This window comes from Miniopterus schreibersii (assembly GCF_964146895.1).
Source record: "Miniopterus schreibersii genome assembly, chromosome: 12".
Taxonomy (NCBI): Eukaryota; Metazoa; Chordata; class Mammalia; order Chiroptera; family Miniopteridae; genus Miniopterus; species Miniopterus schreibersii.
Window position 1 is genome coordinate 67,574,348 of NC_138112.1, and position 22,084 is coordinate 67,596,431.

General features: G+C 54.1%; 1 protein-coding gene across 1 annotated transcript; it reads left to right on the forward strand.

Annotated features, from left to right (window-relative positions):
* Positions 1-15,459: 15,459 nt before the first annotated feature.
* SCGB1A1 (secretoglobin family 1A member 1) lies at positions 15,460-18,819 on the forward strand. The gene is made up of 3 exons (XM_081154932.1): positions 15,460-15,567; positions 17,347-17,579; positions 17,919-18,819. The coding sequence occupies exons 1-3, from the start codon at positions 15,513-15,515 to the stop codon at positions 17,964-17,966; spliced, it is 336 nt and encodes a 111-aa protein (XP_081011058.1). The 5' UTR covers positions 15,460-15,512; the 3' UTR covers positions 17,967-18,819.
* The last annotated feature ends 3,265 nt before the right edge of the window (positions 18,820-22,084 follow it).

A 22,084-nucleotide genomic window follows, 5' to 3' on the forward strand; every position in this document is an offset into this window, starting at 1 on the left:
TGGGCTTGGGTGGGAGGAGGCCTGGGCCTGGAACACAGGTCGGGTGGGGGCCGGGAGTGGGGGCCGGTGCCCATCCGTGCTTCTATCCAGAGTATAAATACCATTCATACCCAAACGGGCATGCAGCCTTTCCACCTTACCCTGTCCCGCATCCAGGCATCCAGAAGAGTGGAGCCAGAGCAGAGGCGCAGGGATGATTCTGCCCTAAAAGATGAAAAACGGCCCAGAGAAGCTGGAGCTCCCTCCAGGACGGTCATGCCACTCAGGTTAAACTGAGGTTTACCTCAGCCTCCCCAGTCCCAAATCCTCTGGACCCGAAGTGACAGTCCTTGTCACATGGTTCATGGAGACCAGCCTCCCCCCCACCCCCAGACCTTAGGGCAGTCCCAGGAGCACCCCAGGTGAGAAGCAGGAAAGACCAGCTTTTTGGGGCAACTTTACCCTTCAAATCCTGCCCTTTATTTCCAACCCTCTATTAACATGCAGTTGGATTTTCAGACAGGGCCAGGCATGGGCTCGGTTGGTAGAGGAAACCAGGCTGAGAATCCTTTTTTTTTAAATCACTGGCCATCTCAGAGCTAACTCTCACTAGGCAGTGTCAGCACTTCTGAGTCCTGTGCAGTTTGGGTTCTGAGCAGTGGGGGGGCCCAGGGGAAAGGAGGCTGGTTCTCCCATCCCGTAGGTCCGAGGCCCCAGCAGCCCCCTGGACTGTTAAATCGTGCAGTGTAGCAATGTTTTACTGAACATTTTAAAGCTAAAAACAACCTTTTCATATGACAGAAGGGATACAGCAGCATTGGAGAAGTTGGAAAAACTAAACGATAACAAAAATTTTAAAATAAGTGAGAAAATAGGTCCATAAAAATAAGAGATAAGGGGGCGATTTCCTAGCACCCAGTGGACGTCACTATTAGCACCTCATTCCTAAGTATTCTTTTCCAAAATGAGATCATACTGTGCATGCTTTTTTTTCCAGTTAATCGCTTTTGCACATCGAACTTTCAACTTATGTAACAGTCAAATTTCTGCATTTTCTCCAAAATGCTCCTGACGGCAGGTTTGCCCAGCCCTGCTCCCTTGCCTTGACTGGTGACTGTGCCCCATTTTAAGCTCAGCAGTGTTGTCCAGGGCCGGTCCCCAGCAGTGTCATACCTTCCCTGGTGGTGGGGGACAAGGTGGGCATTAGGCCAGAACATATCCCAGGGGCTGGGAGCCAGGCGGGCCATTTCCCACGTCAACATCCCTCTGCAGCAGAAGCCTGCAGGGCCGGGCTGTGGGAACACCGCTGGGCTTCAGGTTTGGAAGGGAAGTGTGGGTTGAGCCAAAAGTGACCTCGAGTCGGAAGAGCAGGTGGGGAGCAAGTTCACCCTGTCCAAGCCACCAGGAAAGGACTGGCCACCACCCGTCCTGCTCGGAGCCTCTCCAGCCACCTCTTCCCTGGTCACTTCCTCTTCCCAGCTGTGTACCAACCTCTCCCCAGGCCTGACCTGCCACACAATAAGCCAGAGCTGCCCCACGTGCCCCCTGGCAAAGGGCCATTCTCAGAAGTATTTCCTACCACCGGTGGATGACCTGTCTTCCAGCAGATCCAGGAATATACACCAGGGGGTGGGAACAAAGGCTGGGGCTCTCTTGCCTTCGAGAACAACGTTCCACTGTCCGCTCAGTGCCAGATCCCTGACCTCTCTCTCCCAGCGTTCTACTTGGACATCAAGTATTGAATCTTTTAAAAAGTCAGAAAGATCGAGGAGAGTTCTTCCCTTCCTCCCCCCTTTCGTCTGCTCTCCTCCCCTCTTCTGGGCCCACATGCCTGCCCCGTGACCTCACCCCACTCACCCCAGGCCTCCCCAATCTTCCCGGCCATCTCCCTGCATCTCATCTTGGCTCTTGCACAGATATCACACCCTGAGTGCCTCATGACTAAAAACTCTGCTCTTCTCCCCCCAAGCCCTTCCCCACCCTGTCTGTCTTCTTTAGAAATTCCAGCAGGGTTTGTCAACTGTGTCCTGACCGGCAGAAATGGTCGGGACACGGGGTAGGGCGCCCTGCAGAACTGAATCTCCCCGGCACGCACCCAGCATTCCCGCCCCAAGTCCTGGCTCGGCTCCGATATGCACAGGAAACTGGCGGCCAGTTCCTGAGAGTGTGACTCGCTGCCTTTAGGTTATCTGAGGGCCCCACAGCGGGGTTTGCACCTGAATTTTCCGCCTGGAAGGCCTTGGCTGTGGCCAGCTCTGCTGGGCCCCCTCGGGAAGGGGCTTCACCCTATTTAAGAGAAAAGGTTCCAGCTACTGCGCAGGGGCTCAGGCCCCGAGGCACCCTCGTCCTGCTGGTGTGGGCAGAATGCTCCAGACTCCTCCCAAACCCGCAGGCAGGGCTGCCCTGCCCTCCCGGGGTCAGCTCCCAGGGTGGGTCTGGCGCAGGCGGGACCTGCTCCAGGCCACTTGGCTGCCACACTAGCCTACCCGGTCCCTGAGACCTTGGTTCCTGCACCACAGACCGCCCAGCTTCGGAGCGTGTCTTCGCATCAAGTCTTCCCATGGGCCACTTGGGTGGCAGCTGGGCCAGTGCTCAACTATGAAGACAGAGAATGAGGAACCCCCACCTCGTTCCTTGGACTCTGCACCCTCACAGCCAGTCCATGAAGGCCCCTCCTCCCAGGAGCCCCATCCGGCCCACCCAAGAGCCTGGGGCTCTGGCTGCTGACTCTCAGCCCTCAGGCCTCGGCTGCCTTCCAAGGCCCCACTGCCCCCAGTTCACAAGGGGCTCCGCAGGCCTCTGCAGCCCCAATCCCTCTCCCAAAATGCCTTTCTCCCCCTAAAGTGTTTAAAGGGGGAATAATAGTTACCTCCCTCAGCCGGTTGTTGTGAGAATTAATTCGTTAACGTGGAAAATTCTTAGAAGCGTGCCCAGCACATAGTAAGTGCTCAGTAAGTGTTAGTTACTGTTACTGTTGTTTTGTTCCCAAGTCATGCCAACCAGAGCGGCCCTTCCTTTCTGAGCCCCTGCCACTCTTCAGGGCCACCAGCTCCCCAACGGGCCTGTTACATGGACAGAAGGTTGCTTCACCATTATGAACACATGGGCCAGTTACTCAGCCAGCAGACCCGGCTGTCCCGCGTGGGGCAAGGTCCCTGGGCAGAGCCCCGCCCACGAAGATGCAACACAAAGGCGACCCCACTCTCATATTTTATGGTTTACAAAGCGCTTTCACGTCTCTTTCTACTTCATGGAGGAGGCAGAGCAGAAATAGTTACTCCCGTTTCCCAAATGGGGCCCTTGGCCACAGAGGCAATGAGCGCCCCACCGGGTGGTGCAGCTCAGAGGGGCGCGGTGGGCTTCGAGTCCGCCCTGCCTGACTCCCAGCCCTGCTCTGTCCCCAGCACCGAGCTGGGGCACAACCAGTTAAGTGCTTCCTCCTCCTGCAAAGAAGCTCAGATGCCAAAGGAATTAGAGACAGCCGCGCGATGGAAGCCAGAACCCTCCCTGGTCTCTGGACCAGCTCCCAGGGAAGAAAGAACAACTGATATGTGGCCCCAGGGCCCACCCGTGCGCTCAGCTCCTGGCAGAAAGGTCCTCACCGAGGAAGGCCTGAGGAGCCCCCGGGCCCAGAAAGCCCAGAGCGCAGGGCTCCTTAGCCCCGGGGTCAGAACAGGGAGTGTCCAAGGCCGGCTGTGTTGCCACTAACCCTCTCGAACCCTAATTATTCTGCCAGCCAGGTGCTAAGCCTGTTGTGCAGATGGGAAAATCGAGGCTTGGAGAGATGTGTCTTCCCAAACTACCACGTGGGGATGCCTGGGGAAGGCTGGGTGACAGCCTGTGCCTCAGCCCTCATCACCACCATTGGGCAAACCCACCCTGAGACCTAGGGAAACACTGCCGGCCTTGCCCGCCATCCCTCCTGACCCCAGCCCAGAGGCAGAGCCCACCAGATGCCCTGTCCCCCACTGGCCAAGTCACTGGGCCCTCTTGCTGTTGGGAGGGAGACAGGTCAGGTCCCAGCAGCAGTGAAAGCTCTGTTGGCAGAGCCTCCAGCAGGTCAGGGCCTGGGGGGAGGGGGCAGGGCTTGTGAGAATGCCAGGGGGGCAGGTGAGCAGGGATGGGGGAGGCGAGGAGCTGAGCACCAGACCGGCAGAAGAGAGGTCCAGGTCTAAGACACCCAGTCACCAGCCCCAAATCCTCCCTCAGGGGCCTTTTCTCCAGGCAACTCTCCTACCTGCTGACACAGGGCTTGTGGGGCTGAGGGCAGAGCCAGGCTCCAACAGAGCAGGGGAGGCAGGGGCTGGTCCAGGCCTGTGTGGCTGTGTATGTGCGGGCGGGGTCCCTGCCTGAATCCAAGTTTATGAGTCCAGTAAGGGAACCATTCACATTTATTTAGCAAACATAGAGGCCTGAGCCACAAAATAGAAATGTCAATGAACTCAAATAGGTGTGACACCAAGCCCAGCCATCCTCCAGCATTCAGTGCTTCTAGAAGGCTCTGTGAATTGAACCGTGCAACTGGTGCCAGGCTTTGCTCACCCCCTGCCACCCCCCCCAACAAACCCTGCTCTCCTCGGCTCACCAGTCATCCAAAGCACTTCCTCCCTCCTGTGCCCACTACCCCCCCGCCCCCACTCCAGCCTCCCTCGCAGCCTGCTCTCGACCCCTTCAATACCGTTTGCAGTGTCCTATGACCAACTTAAACCCAAACGCCGCCCCTCTGCACTCCAGGCTCTGTGTGGACGGGCCCTACTCGGAGGTCTGGAGCCTCGCCTAGCGCATCAGTCCGGCCACGGTGGCTTCCTGTGTGTGTGCTTGGACCCCTCTGGCCACCAAGCTGCACACACACTCTCCACCCTGCCCAAATCGCTCCTTCCTCCCCTTCACTAGACACTGCCCACTGACCCCACAGAGCTCACCCAAGGGACACTTCCTCTGACACCCCACCCCGGTGATTCCTACAGCACGCAGTCATGGAATTGTCACCATGCATTTAGCTGGGCCTGCAGAGTCTGTATGAGTTACTGCTGCTGTTGTCACTGTTAATGACATAGTCTCCCTGAAGAGGTGAGAGGAGACTTGGTGGAAGGCTGCCTTTGGCCTGGGTCTTGAAGGTAAGAAGGATTTCAGGACGGGGAGATGGGGCAAGACAGCTGAGTGCATTTCAGGAGATGGAGAAATTACTGAGGCCAGGCCCCGGGTTGAGGGGGCAGGGTGGGGGGGCTGAGTGCAATAATTGTCACAGGAAAAAACACTGAGCACTTTGATATTTAGTATGTGCTATACGCATCCTTCCACTGATGCTCCCAGAACACCTGGAAATGAACCTGGAAGGGGTGCTTGGGGCTGCAGGGTGGAAGGCTCAGAGCCCCATTCATTCATTAAACAAATATTTAATAAGCACTTACAATGTGCTGGGCACTGGAGAATCATGAGCTCTAGGGGGAGACCTAGGGGGAAACCAGTAAGAAATAAACACATAAACGAGATCACTTCAGATGGTGACCAAGGCTCTGAAGAAGAGAAGCTGGACCCTGAGACCCACAGTGACTGGGGAGATCAGGGAAGGCCTATCTTCGGAGGGGACTTGTAAGTTGACACCTCTATGACAATGATAGAAGGTAACCAAGAAACAGAAGGCACTCAGGAAATAATCTGGTGGGCAGCCGGGCGAGGGGAAAGTAAGAGCAAAGGCCGGAGGCTAGCTTCGGGGAAGGCCAGTGTGGCCTCAGGGTTGAGTCAGAGGGGGAGTGACACAGATGGGACTGGAGAGATGGGGTATCGGTCACCAGTAGACCAGGTGAGATTTGGGATTTTATTCCAGGTCATGTGGGAAGCCAGGAAGGGTTTACACAGAACAGTGACATGATCTGACTTACATTTTTTGTGTGTGTTTTATTAACCCTCACCTGAGGATATTGTTTCCATTGAGAGAGAGTGGAAGGGAGGGAGGGGGAGAGAGAGAGAGAGAGAGAGAGAGAGAGAGAGAAACACTGATGTGAGAGAGACACATCAGTTGGTTGCCTCCTACACCGACGGGGCCAGGGAGTGAACCCGAAACCCAGGTACTTTGCTTGACTGCGAATCAAACCAGCGACCCTTGGGTGCACAGGCTGACACTCTAAACCCTGAGAACACAGGCCAGGGCTGATTTACATTTTTAAAAGATCACACTCTGGCTCCTCCAGGGAGAACTGACCTCATGGGGACACTGTGGGTGGAGACCTTAACTTTGGACCTAAACCCCATGCTGAGCCAGAGGCCAGGGAGGCAGCCCCCACACCTTCTGCCCCTTAGGCCGGCCATTTGTGTGGCACAGGCCTGGGCCGCTGTGGAACAGGCTGCTCACAGCTGCCCCTTGCCCGACCCATGCTTCTCCATCTCCCGCCTCTGGGACTGAAGGATGCATGCTCTCTAGTGATCATAGTTCCTGGCATTCTGGACCCACCCAGAAAAGACCCAAAAGTGACTTCAAGGAAAGTGAATTACAGCTCACTCAGTGGTTATTTTTCAGCATTTCTACAGGCCCCAAGGGTCTGTGAGGTTCAGAGCATAAACGCATTAAAGTGAGTTTGCTCCTTAGATGTTGGATACACTCAGAGCTGAGCAGTTAACAACAGGGCCGAGCTGTGCTCTGCTGGCCACAGCGGCAGGAAGATCCCCTGGGCAGAGCATCCCAGGGCCCGGCTCCAAGTCCTGTCTCTGCCTCTAACTCTGTGCAACCTCGCATAACTTCCAGCACCTCTCTGGGCCTGAGACCCCTTCTCCAGAACACAGGAGGGTGGCGCTGATGTTCCCTACGGCCCTTCCAGATCACAGAGGCACCTTCCCCCGAGTTCACATCTGGGGAAGACAGAGGCAGCTGCCGAGAACCACCCGGCTACCTGTGAGGCCGGGACCTGGGCCGGAGAGACAGCAAGGACCTCACCCGGGCCTCCCCGCCATGGCAGACGCAGAAACATTAAACCTATGTGACTTTCTCCTATTTTCCTTTCCTCTCCTGGTTCTTTCCCTTTCTCAGGCGGCCCCAGGGAAGGGCTGTGACAGAGGAAAGCAGAGGAAGGTAGAGTTCAAAAGCCTAGGCCTTCCAAGGAGTGGAAAGGCCTTTAGGAACCGGTTTTGTGTAAGAGCCAGGTTTCCAGAGCCCCCACCACACCCCCAGACTAGAAAAGGACTCCCGGGGTGGGAGGGAAGTAAAAACCACTGGGGGTGGTCCCTCTGAAACCAGTGGCCTGCCGCCCACTCCAGGAGCAGGGGGTAAGAGGATCTACAAGCAATGATAGGACCCACTAGAAAATATGCTTTATATCCCCACTACGCGCCAGCAATTCCAAACGACGTCAGTGATAAAATACTGTCACCGAATTCAAGGGCTTTGCAGCTCGGGGTGTTCTAGTCAAGAACAAGACGCGGCTATCTGGTAGTAGTTAGGCAGTTCTAGCTACCTGAGCAAGTAAAGGAGGCGACACTCCCATCCAAAGCTGTCTCCTGCAAGGGTGGCTTAGCTGTCGCTTATTTACAGTATTTGGCCAATTACACGTTGATTTCTCTTTGCCGCTGGCTACACTTATGGTTGGGCTCCTGACATGCTCCTCCTGTTTACAGCTGGTTGTCACCGTGGGTCTTTTCTGGGTGGATCCAGATTCCAGGAACTATGATCACTAGAGAGCACGTATCCTTCCGTCCAGAGGCGGGAGGTGGAAGCGCACTGGTCAGGCAAGGACATGGTGAGCAGCCGGCTCCTCAGCGGCCCAGGCCTGTGCCGGACAGATGCGGCCTACGGGGCAGAGGGGTGGGGGCTGCCTCCCCGAGCCTCCGGCTATGCTGTGAAGACACTATGCTATACATTTTAACATCTAGCAAGATAACATTTAGTAAGAACCACCCAGACCTTGAGACCCTTGTCCTAGCTAATAATCCTGCTACTTGAAAAATTCCTTACGTCTAGTCGTAAGCATTTGCTACGGTTACTGTTGAGTTTCCATAATATAGGCGCAGGCTGCAAACGAGCGCATGTTTACTGCTTATCTTTTATTCCATTGTATTCTGCATGGAAGTTATTTCCAAGAACAGTTGGGCTCTCACCAGTTATGCAGGCTCAGATCCTTGAAGCGGCTTCAGATTCACTGCTCATCTCCAGCTCTCACGTGCCCGCGATCAGACAGAAATGGGAAGCAAAGGGCAAGGGCGCGCGGCTATAAAGAGCGAGAAATCGAACACGAGATGCTTCAATTCTGCCGCATAGGAGAGCACTGGGAGTTTGTATTCGGGTTTAAAATTCCAAAGAGTAAAATGGCGTAATATTTTTGTTTGGAAAGTGAAGACTTTAGTTTGTACGTGAAATATTTTTGAATCATAATATCTTTAAAGTTGAAATGTATTCTTTTTCAATTGGTGATTGTTTTAGAACTAAAGAACAAATCACAAAAATAAACCATTACCTCGGTGGTACAATTTAGTAGTTGCTTAAATTTTACATTTTGCAGATATTTCTTATCATAAAAATTCACTTATAGGTAAATTTTAATTGGATAATTATTCTCATAAAATACTAACATAAATATTTCCAAGGAATCAAAATTCATTAGGTAAATATACAGACTACCGAATAAATTGTATTTTAATGTGTGAATATTTGTGTGTGCTCTAATATTTATGTTTTTATTGGCATGATTTTATACATCTGCATGTGTATGTGTATATTTCAATAAAGGAAAATGACCTTGAATAAATAAATAAATGAAAATTAATCACTGTCTGCATTTCCTTTCTGGCCTTAATTCTTCATTTCATTCCACAGTTATTACTGAAAATAATTTTTGTTGTGTGGAGCAGGGAAGTGTTAAAAAATGGTCCTCTCCAGCCCAGCCAGCGTGGCTCAGCGGTTGAGCATCGACCTAGGATCCAGGGGATCGCGGTTCGATTCCCGATCTGGGCACATGCCTGGAGTACGGGCTCGATCCCCAGTCTGGGACGAGCAGGAGGCAGCGGATCAATGACTCTCTCATCATTGATGTTTTCTATCTCTCCCTCTCCCTTTTTCTCTCTGAAATCAATAAAGACATATTTTTTTTTAAATGGTCCTCTCCAGCCCTGGCCAGGAGCTTAGTTGGTTAGAGCGTCATCCTGATATGCCAGAGTTGTGGGTTTGATCACCAGTCAGGGCACATACAAGAATCAACCAATGAATGCAAAAGTAAGTAGAACAACACATCTCTCTTCGCCCCCCACCCCCTCCTTCTCTCTTTCTAAAATCAATCAATCAATAAAATTTTAAATGGTCCTCTTCAGGCGTCAAATCTGCCAGGTAAGCCACTAGAGAGACCAAACCTCAGTGAGGTGGCAGAGCCCCCAGATGGGGTTGAAGAATCTTGGGGCAGAATGTGACATGGTACTCAGAGGGGACAGGGTAGGCAGTTGGGTGGGGGACGCAGGGCCAGGGGCTCATCAGGCTCCTCTGGACCTCAGACTAAGAGTTAGAAGGAGCCTGGGTCACCTGCATAAGACATGATGCATAAGACACCTGCAGCCCTGCAGAGCCACTCGGCAGGCCAGCAGGGGAGCTGGGCCCTGACCCATGTCTGCTGACCAGGTGGGCTCATGTCCCCATCACAGCCAAGGGCAGGGCCGTACAACCCACCCTGAGGTGCTGGGGCAGAGGGTCCCAGCAGTGCCCTGCCAAGTCCACGGTGAGAGCAAGTGCAGGGTGGGGACGGCGGGAGAGGGCAGACAGGAGGACAGGACCTGTGTGACTCACCGCAGAACAAAGAACCTGCGGAGTTAGGCAATAAAGCCAGCAAGCTTCCTGGAAAAGGGCAAGAAGTAAATTGTGTCAGGTGCTGCCAACCCCCAAATCTACTGCCCAAATCCCCAGAGCCAGCCTGCAAAGTGGAGGGGAACCAGTTTCCACCCTGCAGAACAGGGCCTCCCATCAACTTGACTGGTCCTACCCCTCGGAGGGAGCTAATCCCAGAGCTAAGGACCTGCTGGTTCTGCCGGTGCCCTGGGTCTCTCGAAGGCATTTCCCCACCCCCCAGCCCCACCCCACCCTCCTACCCCTCAAGTTGTAGCTCATCCATCAGACGGTCTGGGGAGCCAAGAACGTGCTCAGATCCTCAGCAGGTCAACAGGGCGCACCCTCACCCCTCCCTGAAACCCCAGAAACAGCAGAAGGCAGGTCACCTGTGCCTGGGGTGGGTGGTGACAGATGGGCTTCGGCTTGGGAAAGTCAGTGGCAATGGAGAGAGGCAGCAGGTCTAAACCAGGCGTAGGTGGCTCTCCCAAGGCAGGAACCCCCAGCGTAGGTCACTGTGCGGTTTATAAGGGCAGAAAACCAGAACCAATACAGGTGCCCATCACTAAGGGACTGGTGACCTAAATTATATTACATCCCTCAAAGGGAGATTCTGTAGCATGAAAAAAAAATCAAGTGTAGTTATTCAGTGTCAAAGTTTTGAAAGCTTATCTGAGACATAATATTAAGTGGGAGAAGCAAGGTCTAGAGCTGTGTGGACAGAGAATGACACCACCGTGGGCCGCTTAGTGCACAGTTGACACTCACCTACCCGCCTGCTCTCTACCTCTCTCTGATCTGCTCTGTGCCCCAGGAGGCCGACCTCTAAGGACCACAAAACCGGGGCTCCCTTGCTGGCTAAAAGCCAGCTGGTTAGGCCAATGGAAGGCTCCGGCTATAGACCAGGGGATGGAGCAAGAGGCGAGCGGGGTACTCTTCCCTGTCCCTCCCTGCCTGTTCTGGTGGCCACTGTGCTCTGCTGTGGCCACAGCTGCAGTTACGGGGACCAGGACGTGAGGCCCTCTGCGTTTTGATGTTTCCACCCCAAAGCATATCAAACACGTCAAAATATAGGCACTCACAAATAAGTATCACTTTGGCTATAAGCTTTTTTTTGGCTATAAACTTTTGAAGAGGCTTGTATAAATTTAATAATTCTGATACTAGGAATAGATGACACATTTGGTTCCCATGATTGAAATTTTATTGCGTCTCTCTATAACTACGGCACTGTTGAACTGAGTTGCAATAAGCTAGCTGAAATAATGTTACTTACATAAATACTCATTCACTACAACTTCAAGGTTTTCTTTTTGTATTCTGGAGCCAACAGATACATGACGAATTTGTAGGCCCTCCAAAAGTTCACAGGCTTTAGACATCATGGCCAAGGGGCAAAATGCTGGACCATACAGAAGTTGCAGAGCCCTCCTGGCAGGGGGCGGGGGGGGGGGGTGTCAATGCAGGGGACAGGCCTGGGGTTAAGGATTTGAGGGGCAGGTGTTAGAGCCTAAGCAGCTCTGCACCCCGAGCCTTGACTAACACTTTTGGCCAAAGTCTCTGCTCGGGGGCTGCTTCCTGAGAGAACACAGAGCCAAAAGCTCAGGGTAGAGGGAGGAGGGCCTACTGTACAGTTTGCCCCAGGAGCTGACCAGTGAGCCTGTGGCCTGGCCAGTCCCTCCCCAGCAGCCCAGCCAGATGGATAGGATCAGAATGGTCCACCCACAGCATCCAACCTGTTTTCTGGGCCATGCTGGGACTTGCAGCAAGCCCGATGCCAGCACTAGCTGCACTCCAGCTTCCTGCTTGTTAGGATAGCCAAGCACTGAGCCCAGGGGGCGAACATCTGGTCTGAGTCAATACCTCTGGCAGCATAGGCTGGGGCCGCTGCTGGTGGGGCCCTTTCACTCCCACTGCTACCAGACCTCTGTGTGGGGTCCAGGCAGGCTCCCTAGGGGCACTGAACATAGATCAGCCTGGCACCACATGTGCACCCACACATACCAAATGCATGAGAGGGGTCAGCAAACCTTACAGTCCAACCCCTACAGTCCAAACCCCCGGTCAGGCCTTCCAGATCCCCCAGGACCCTCCCACCCTCAACAAGGCACACCCTCTAAGCTGGAGCCCGGGGAAGGCTGGGCCCAGAGCCGGCTCCCTGGCCACTCCCCCGCTGTAGCCAGGACCTGCCCTTACAGCTCCAGCAGCCTGGATCTGCGCTCACCCAGACCCAGCCAGCACAGAGGCTGCTGCTGGTTGGAGGGGCCCTGCAGGAGCTGAGCCAGTCCACTGCCATCCCCCAGACAGTTTGTCATTGCACAGTGACCAGGCTACTGCCCGCATGCAGCCAGTAACCGTGGCTCCCAGTCCTTGCCATGTGCTAAGGCCAACTCGAGCTTTCGGGCCTGGAGCTCCCAGTGTGTGGGGTTAAGGATTTGAGGAGCAGGCTAACATTTTTGGCCAAACTGGCCCACAGGCAAGTCAGAGAAGCCTGCACCTCCCAGGCAGGGAGAGAAAGGCCAGAACCAACGGAGGCTCTCCCAGGGGCGGGATGGGAGAGCCCGTCTTGGCACATTTGGGTGTGGCTGTCCAGGTCCCACCGAGAACCGGGACATATCCCCAGCCTCAAACTTGGAATCTGACTGCCCTAGGAGCCTCACGTAAGTGGAATCGCACAGCACTTGTCCCCTGTGACGGGCTTACTTCCCTTAGCACAGTGTCCTCAGGCTCATCCATGTTCTAGCAGGTGTCAGGCCGCTTCTGTCTCTTTAAATTTTGTTTTGAATCGATAATATATTTACACAATTGCAAATTCAAAGGGCACCGAAGTGCTCACAGTGGCATCTCCTTCCCTCCGTGTCCCTTCCGGGTGTCCTTTTGGAAACAGCCAGTATCACCAGCTTCCAGAGGCGCTTTCTGCAGATACAGGCAATTACGCGTGTGGATCCTTTCTGCCCCTTTTTATTGCTTCTCACTCTGTTCTGCCTCGTTCTGTTCTGTTTTGCCTTTCTCTGTCGCCTGCCCTGGCCATGATTTCATTATCAGTTCCAAAGATCTTCCTCCCTGGTTTTTCAGCTACAGGGTGTTCATTGTGTGGACGCACAGTGATTTACTGGACAAGTCTTCATGGGTGGCAAGTTTGGTGTTTTGTTTTCTGAAAGTAACACTCGAGCTTTTATTCCCTTATTACAACCGCATAGCACGAGTGGCTGGTGTAGAACCTGCCAAGTTAAAACACCGTGCAGTGGGCACATAGCATAAGGGAGCAGGGGCCTGGGTGAGAGCGATCCTGACGACAGCCACAGGTCGGACGAGGCTTCGTCCCTCCCTAGCCCAGCCCTCCCCTCCCAAGTCTTCTCAGTCAGGAAACAGCACCCCAGGCACCCAGCCGCCCCACCAGAAACCTTCAGGCTCATCCTGACACCTCCCTTTCCCCTACCCGCCTTCTTCTACCCGATATCCTGTCCATGTGCCTCTCAGGTCCTCACCCCACTGCCATCAGCTGGTCCCAACCCCACCATGTCTTCTGCTGAGCTGCTCTGGCACTCCACCCACCCCACCTCAGACGACCCAGAGTCCTCACGGTCATCTTATCAAGAGGGAAATCAGACCTGTCACTCCCAATCAGAGCCTACACCACGTTCACAGCAGCATGACTCACACCACCTAAACCTGGACAAGTACCCACTGACATGAATAGATAAGCAAAATGTGGCCTATACATACAATGGGACCTTACCCAGCCTTAGAAGGAAAGGAATTCTGCAGTATCTACACGGATGGGCCTGGAGGACTTTAGGCTCAGTAAAATAAACCAGTCACAGGAAGACCAGTGCTGCATGATTCACGCACGCGAGGCCCCAGAGCAATCGAAGTCATAGAGACGGAAAGTAGAGTGGCGGTTGCCAGGGGCTGGGGGAGGAGCCCCTGGAGTTAGTGTTTAATGGGGACAAAGTTTCAGTTTTATAGGATGAAAAGAGTTACGTGATGGCTGTAGAACAATGTGAGCTTCCTCTGGCTCTGTCCATAAAGGCCTCAGCGGAGGTCCTCTGAGATCTGGCCCCACTGGTCCTGTGCGTGGGGTACACACGTGCTGGGCGTCCCCTCCACAGGCCTCAGCATCGCCTGGCCTGCTCCGAGAGGACCAGCCGGCCCTGAGTCCCCCTGGACCAGGTCGCACTCTGCACTGAGCACACACCCCGGAGTTAGTTTGCTCGCCTGTCTCCCCGCCAGAGGAAGCCCACAGCAGCGGGGAGCTGGGCCCACTTCTTCCGTCGCTGCAGCCCGGTCGTGGGCGGCTGCTGTCAGGAAAGCAGCTGCTGCGACGGAGCCCGGGGTGCGCGATGATTATTAGGGACCCGAGACTGAAGGGAAGGGGGCGGAAGGCAGCGGGCTGGGCAGCAGGGAAAGCTGGCCTGCGAGGGGCCTGGCAAAGGGTCCGCCTCTGAGCTGTCCTGCCCGCCCAGGGAGTGTCCCTCTCGCTCAGTCACCAAAGGTGAGCAGCCCGGGAAGGGTGTGCCCTTGAGAGACACAGCTCCCTGTCGCTGGGCAGACCCCAAAGTCACGGGCACCGGGCAGCTCCCTGCTGCCAAATGGCAGGCAAAGGCCGGGCACTGGGGTCTCCTAAATCACTCTTGAGTTTCATCCCGCCGCAAAAGGAAGCTCTAAAAGAGTTTCAAGAAGGCGAGTGACACAACCTTGGAGAGATCTCTCTGCTGGTCTTTCTGAGGGTGGCTGAAGGGGCCAGCAAGGAGGTGGGGGCCATTTAAGAGGCGACTGTGCCCAGGCGGGGCTGGAGAGGGGAGGGGGAGGGAGCAGCCAGGGGACGGGAGACCGGAGGAGAGAGGGGGCTACGGCCAAAGCCTGGCACCAGCAGCACGTCAGTGCGTCAGTGAAAAATAAAGGTCTAAAGAACCGGGAGGAAAACCGAAAAGAACTGAGCCATGGGAACACAGGAGAGAAAACAGTTCGAGAAGGAAATGTCAAGAGGGTCAAGGCCACGAAGAGGTCAAGCGAGATAAGGGCCGAAGGTGCCCTGGATTTGGCCACCAGGAGGGCAGGCCCCGAGCAGCTTCGGTGGGCGCAGCCCAGCCCGGGGGGTGCACTCTGCAGCCTGACGCCTCGCCTCTCGGGCTCCTGATGGGCGTCTGTCTGGAGAAGTCCTCCATCCGTCACCAGGCTTCGGTTCAGGAGCTCCCTGAGTCTGACCACAACGATGCCCTCACCATGCGACACTCAGGCTGGAGGTCCAGCCGCCTGCCTTGGAGCAGTGGGCGTCCCCAGGCCCAGTCCTGTCACTGCCACTTGAGAGAGCTGTGAGCCTCAGTTTCTCCTCGGGTGGAGGGCCCAGGGGGGCTCTACAGTTGCTTCTGTTGGTCCGACTGCCCCTGTGCTCAGGTTCAAAGAGAGTGGCACAGGCGGCCAGGTCCCCACACCCTCCGACTCAGGTCCCCTTGCTTTCCCCACACAGGATTCTGGGCTCTTCCCCCACCATCACCAAGTGGCTCATTGTGTGAGCTCGGTTTCAGTGGGGACAGAAACTGTGCCAAGAAAAGAGAATATTTACTTTTCCCACCGAGTCAATACCCAAATAAATATCATGGGCCCCTCAGTGGAGCCCAAGCCCTGCCCCCCCTCCCCCCCCTCCGGAGGAGGGATATAAGAAAGCACCCGATGGTCACACAAGACCACAGCCCAGTGACAGGGCCAGAGCCTCCCTCACCAGCCTTCCGCCACCATGAAGACTGCTTTCCCCCTCGCCCTGGCCACCCTGGCTCTCTGCTGCAGCCCTGGTGAGTACCCAGAGCCCCTCGCCCCAAGCTGGGCTCAGGAACTCTCCCTGCCGCCCAGGAGAGGGCCAGCTGTCTGCACCCTCTGCTCAGCTGCTGGGAGGCCTGGGACTGCTGAGGCCAAGCCAGGAAGCTGGGTCTGGTGACCAGCCCATCTGAAAACTTGGGAAGAGCCCCGAGGCTATGAGGAAACCTGAAAAGTATCTAATCTTCCACATCCAACACCCTCAGAGTTCCAGGGAATGGACTAGACGGGAGGGAAGGAGGGAAGTGAGGTAATGAGCTCCCCAAAGCCCAATCTTGGATGGACCCCAAGATGCCTAGAGATCTTGGTGCAGCCTCCAGGTTTGAGGTCTCCACCCAACTCTGGCAGCCACGGGAGCTGGAAGGAGCTGCAGAGCCTCAGGTGTCCAAAAGAAACCCAGGCTAAGGCAAGATCTCCCATTCCTGGCAGAGGAATATTCTAGAAAGGGATCTTCCCTTTAGGAAACTACCAGCCCAGAGTGGAGTTTTCTAAACAGTTTTGTCCTTTGAAGAAGGGATTAGGAATCTGAATAGTTGCAGATGTCACTGATCGGAAAGGGGGGAGAGAGAGAGAGAAGGGAGAAAAGTGGATCACACCTCCCTCCAAACCCTTCATCTCTTTTGGGAATTGGTCACCTAACTGTTTTTTACTCTGTATCAGCCATTCTACTCCTTTCAATAAACAATAAAAAAATATATTTTTGAACACACTCCAATTAATTGACTTTGAAAGTTTCATAATACCCATGGTGATAAGTTTTATGACCCTGAAGAATAGTGGGGGAGTTAAAAAACCAAAACTAAGAGGCAGTGGCAACAGCTATTGTGTAGATATTTGTTTTTAAGGAAAAATAACATTTAGGACTAAAATGTATATTAATTAGGAGGTCTCAGTGCTGTGTACAGAGGGGGTGGCTCAGCCACATAGCACTGAAATATGTTAAGGGGTGGGTCTGGGATGCGTTTGTGTCCCACATCTAATAATGACGACAACATCTAACATTTATTCAGTGCTTACCATGTGCCCGTGCCTGTTCTGAGCCCCTTTCACACACTATCTCGCTTCATTCTTACAACAACCCTGCAAAGCAGGGATGTTATCCCCATTTCACAGACCAGAAAACTGAGCTACGGTCACCTGCCTGAGAACATAGTTGCAAAGCAGGGATCTAAGTTCTGGAGAGATCTGGTTTGGACTGGCCACGTTGGGGCTCTCCCCGTGTCCCGGGGGGCAGGGACCTGAAAAGGGAGCAGGGCCTGGGAGCACACCGGGTGAAAGGGCCACAGTGGGGTGAGGCACAGGCACAAGAAGAGTGTCTGTCTGTGGGTGAGCGCCCCACAGGGCCCAGCGCTCACGGTGCACGCTCGGGGGTACAGGCCTTCTTTCTGCCAGAGCCTGACTCTGCCATGTGCCCCAGTGAGGAGTGGCTCAGACTCTCATTAACCGTTGGTAAGAGACACGTTTTGCTAAAACAACAACTGGAAACCCTCAATGGTCTCTTCCCAACCCCCCAACACACACACACACTGCATCAGATCAGCAGCTTTTGCGATCGATAGTCTGCCTAGAGCCCTAAGAGAAAGAACAAGTGGCATTTTGCCCCCACCCCAACCCAGGAAGGTGCAAGGGAGGCTCGGGCAAGCCACAGAAGTGGGCTGCAGCCCAGGAAGCTGCCACACAGCACCAAAGAGCTTGGAGCACCACCAGCTCTCACATGCTGTGTCCTCGATGAAAAGGCTGCTATCTCTTGCTGACAGGCCCGGCGTCTGCAGCTGGGAGAGACTCAGCTGAGGAGCTGCCACCATGGGAAAGTGCTGAGATCTGCTTGGACTTTATCATTAAAACCTTCTTCATGAGCACGCTTTCCAGTTATGAGACCTCAGTAGAGGTTTTCAGCCCTGATGAGGACATGAAAGATGTGGCGATCAAGATAAAGGGACTGGTGGACACCCTGCCCCAGCAGGACAGGGACAACATCAGGAGGGCCATGGTATGAGCTTCCTTTGCCCGAGCTGCTTGGTGGTGGGTCCCCAAGTCCCTCGGCTGCACTGTGGGCCCAGTTTTGGACCCTTTCCTAACCCAGAGAGGAGGGTCACAATGCAGGTGTCCCCTGCGGAGGGGGTTGGGTGTGGGGGGCAGGCACAGCCATTTCCCCTTCCCTTACCAGGCTGCTGAGAAACAACCCAAGCCCTTAGGAGCTTAGCTCCTCCCACAGCAATTGAGCCTCTTAATTGACACCAAAGTTTCTGTGTATTGGGGTCTTGGTCTAATGCTGAGGTTCATTCACTATTATACTAAGGGTTTTGGGGTTTTTGTTTCTTTGTTTTAGGACAAAATAATTAAAAAGCCCACTCTGTGCTTAGGATTTACAAGCTGAAGATCTCCAACCACTGCAGCTCCTGCCGCTCCCGGCGCTTCCTTCACCCCATCCCCATCAGCCTGGCCTGCCTGGCCCCCCTCCATAAAGTACAAGCATCTCACCTTTGTGCCCAGCCTCTTTTTTATTTACCTGCTGGAGGAAATGCGAGCCAGAGAAAAAACAAAGGCAGTAGGCATGCAAATACATGGAGCCCACTTCCAGTGGGCCTCACTTCTGGTCCACCCACCAGGCTGGGCACAGGCCACAGGAACAGCCTCCAGCACACCTGGCCGTGTACCAGGGCCCTGCTCAGACTTGACCTGCAGAGAAAGGGGGGTCCATATGGGGTGGCAGCTTACCGGGGGCCGACCCAAGGCTGACCCTCCAACCCCCAACCATCTAGTGATGAGATTAACTGTTCTGTTTCCTGCAGTCCCCTTGGGATTCAGCTCTTGGGTAGAAAGAAATATATTTAAGGTGACTATGCTACCCAAACATGCCTGAGAGCAAAGATGGAGCTTTCCAGAGCGTTCCGCTTCCCAAAGACAAAGGGTGCACATTTTGACAGAGTACTGGGGGACCTGTTAGGGCTGGGTGGCCCTGTGTCAGATTCCCCCAGAGCACACGTAGCACACGACAATGGCCCTCGCCTCTGGAAGGAAGCAGATTCCTGTAAAACTCAGGAAGCAAAGGCTGGAGGAAGAAATGGACTTGATGCCTTGATTAGGGACCCAGGGTCTTGGGAATGACTTTGAGGCGTGACAGACCCTAAGGGGAGTCCCCAGAGATGCTGGGTTAATTTTCTTTACTCATTTTATAATTGCTACATGAAATCATTTGTCAAACTATTTTCTAAAGGGGGTAGAAACTGAAGAAAAAACCAAAAATTTTTCATTTTCTAGACCCTTTATCTGTCACCACTATTAAGGATATCCTGTTTCCAGGCTTAATTTGCAGAGGCCTCTCAGTCAAACCATACATTCATATTAGTCTTGCCTATGGCCGTCTCTGCCAAGAAGAGGCTGGGAAGGGGAGGGGTGTCATGGCCAGACTGCTCAGCACCTGGTTGCTGCTGATCACCGGGCAGTGCTCTGGCTCTGACCCCGTGCCCCTCTAACTTGCCCCCTTCCCTGAGCCCCTGTCCAGTCAACTTTCCTGCAGGAAGAGAGTAAGACCTCTTTTCTCTTGTGGCAAAGAGTCTTCAGGAATGAAATTAATCCCTAAGATTGACTGACACTTTTGAGGTGCTCATGGTACTGAGCATCTGAGGCACTGGGAGCAGATTTCATAATCCAACCACTATGTGTGAAGCACTAAGCCCCAAATAGAGCCGAGTGAAGGAAACAGTGGCCTCTGCTCCTGGGGAGCTGGCACTCTAGCGGGGAAGGCCGTAGGCCCAGCAAAATAAACAAGCAGACAGACAGATGGGTAAAACTGTGATTAAAGCCATAAAAGAAATACGTGGAGTGATGAGAGCAAGAGTAGCAGGGGCAGCCAACTTGAGCTCAGGAGACCTCCTCCCAGGATTTAAGCAGAGAGTGGGGGCGATGAGAGGAGCCAGTCACTTGGCGAGGGGGCCGAGCAGGGCACTCTGGGCAGAGAGGGAAGCAAGAAGGAAGAGCGGGCAGGTGCACAGACAGGCAGTGTGGAGGGTGCCCAGGGCTCCCTCCCACGCCCCACACCCTCCTTGAGGTCCCACTGAGTCCTGCCCTGGGGCCCAGGGAGAAAACTCAAAACCTTTTGGAGATCCTTCCTTCTAGGTGTCTGTTACCTGCCACCAAGAGAGCCCAGACCTCCTTCCCTTATATTCTACCATCTACCCAACATCTCAACCCCCACTGGTCCAGCAGAAGTCATGATCCCCCTCCCTAGTGTGTTTCTCATCTCAGTAAATTCTAGGGGCATCCTGACCCGCCCCTTCCAGGACCGTCGGTCCGGTCAAGCAAGTCTCCCTGCAGAGCCTCCCCCTACCCCCAGGTGGCACAGGCCCACCCTCCACCACACCGCGGTCTCCCCTGCACGGCCCGGGGACCTCCTAACTGGCTGCCAGCTCACACTCTAGCGCCCCCTTAGTGCATTCTCCACACACACCCAAAGCAATTTTTATCAAAAGGAACCCCCTCCACCCCACCCCACCCACCCGCACATAAAATCCTCCGAAGCTTCCCAGCACTCTTGTAATAAAACTCAAAATGCAGAACGTGCCCATTACCCTTTCATCTCCCAGCCTCCTGCCCACTGGTCCCTCCCGCAGCTCGGCCCAGGGCCCTGCCCCTCTCCCCCACCCCGCCCCTTCCCACCCTCTGCACACGCCACGCAGCACCAGCCGCTCAAAAAGTGTTGTTGATCGCTTTTTAAAACCGCCCTAGAACAAAATGTGCAAAGGGCAGAACTCATAAAGATAGGTCCCGTGTCTGATATAAAGCCCCCCCCTTCCCCCCCTCCCCCAGTCGCTTAGCGGTGGGTCCCGGGCTCGGCCCCAGCCCCGCAGCACAGAAAGGTCCGCAGGGACGCGCCTTCCCCGCCCTCGGCGCCCGTTGCCGCCGCCGACCACTAGGGGGCAGTGTCGCCCAAGGCGTCCAGGAGCGGACGTGCGACCGGCCTGGCCTTGGGGCTTCTAACCCTGCACGTCACACGCGGCGAGGCTCATTCTGCGGGAAAGATGATGAAACACAGCCCCTCTCTAGGGATCTTTTATCATCTATATGATTAATTTTATTTTTGAGGTTTTTTAAAATCAGAACTCAGAGGGAAAACAGAGGCAGCCACACAAACTTGCTGCCTGCTGAGCCCTGCCAGCGATGCGTCAGCCCTTTTGGAATTAGTAATAATTTCATCCCCAGAGGATGCCAAGGGCAAGTCCAACAGCACCTAGGACCGGAGATGGCCCAGAATGCAGAGAGGACCAAGGCCCTGGGGCGGGGCAGAACTTTGACCTCTGTTTGCCCATTTTTAAAGTCTGGAGACAGAAGCCACAACCTAGTAATTACTTTATTGATTGTTTTCGTAATTTCTCATCTACGGATTCCTCCTCGCACAGCCCAGACTCCAGAGCCCAGCCCCAACCCCGGCCCTGTGGAGAGTGGGATCCCAAATGTGGGAATCTCCTGAGACAATAAATGAAATGAAACTGATGAGAAATGTCCCCCCACCCCCAAAATACACAGGTGCACTCACCAACTATAAAGCCACGCCAAGGGGCCCTACATCGCCAGCCACAGAGGAGGGCTGGAGATTGTACGAATTCCAGAGCAGGTCAGGGGGACAGACAATTCCAAAAGAGATTCTTGGCCCAGGGTGGAGCTCTCCTGCCACCCCCACTTCCCCTACCCCCTCACTGCTAAAGCCCTGGCTTCTTCTGCACCCAGGGTCATCATTAATTCACGTATCTTCGCCTTGGGTGAGCCACCCACCTAGGTGAGCATTGTTCAAAGGGGTAGGATCCAAGCCCATCAAAGGGTCAGAATTGTAATTACCTATTCACAGCTGGGAAAATATTTACCTAGGTGCAGATACAACCCAGGTATGTGGGGATAAAAGGAAGGACAATTGTATTGAGGGACGTCTCTGCCTCAAGGGGGCTAGAGATGTAGGTGATGTGCATTCCATTTAAAAGGAGCAGACTGTGTGAGTCACGTTGCCAGAAAGCAGAAGGAAACAGAGAGAACTGGAGGAATGCTCATGGGGTTCTTTCCTATGCATGGGCTTAATCGGATGCTATAGCACGGGTCACAGACTATGGCCAGCGGGCCAAATTCAAACTAAAATAGCTTTTACATTTGGAGAAGAAAGAGGGGGAGAAACAGTTTGCCCACCCCCGTCGCATAGAAATACACAATCACAGGGTCGGTCATTTTACTGTGACTATGCCAAGCCCAGAAACGACGTTCCAACATGAGCTTCCTGCGCTTGAAAAGTACTGTGCACCAACTATGTAAAGAAAAAACGTAAAATGTACCTCAACAAAACAAAACAAAAGATTAAAAACAAGAAATGTATTTTTAGCACTCTGTTCCTTGTAGCATTCCTGCCTCTGAGGATTCCAGGGAAAGTTCACATGTCTTGGTCACATTGTCAACTACACTGTCAACCTGAGTGAAAATTTTCTTTCAAAATTACCTGTTACGGGTCCACCT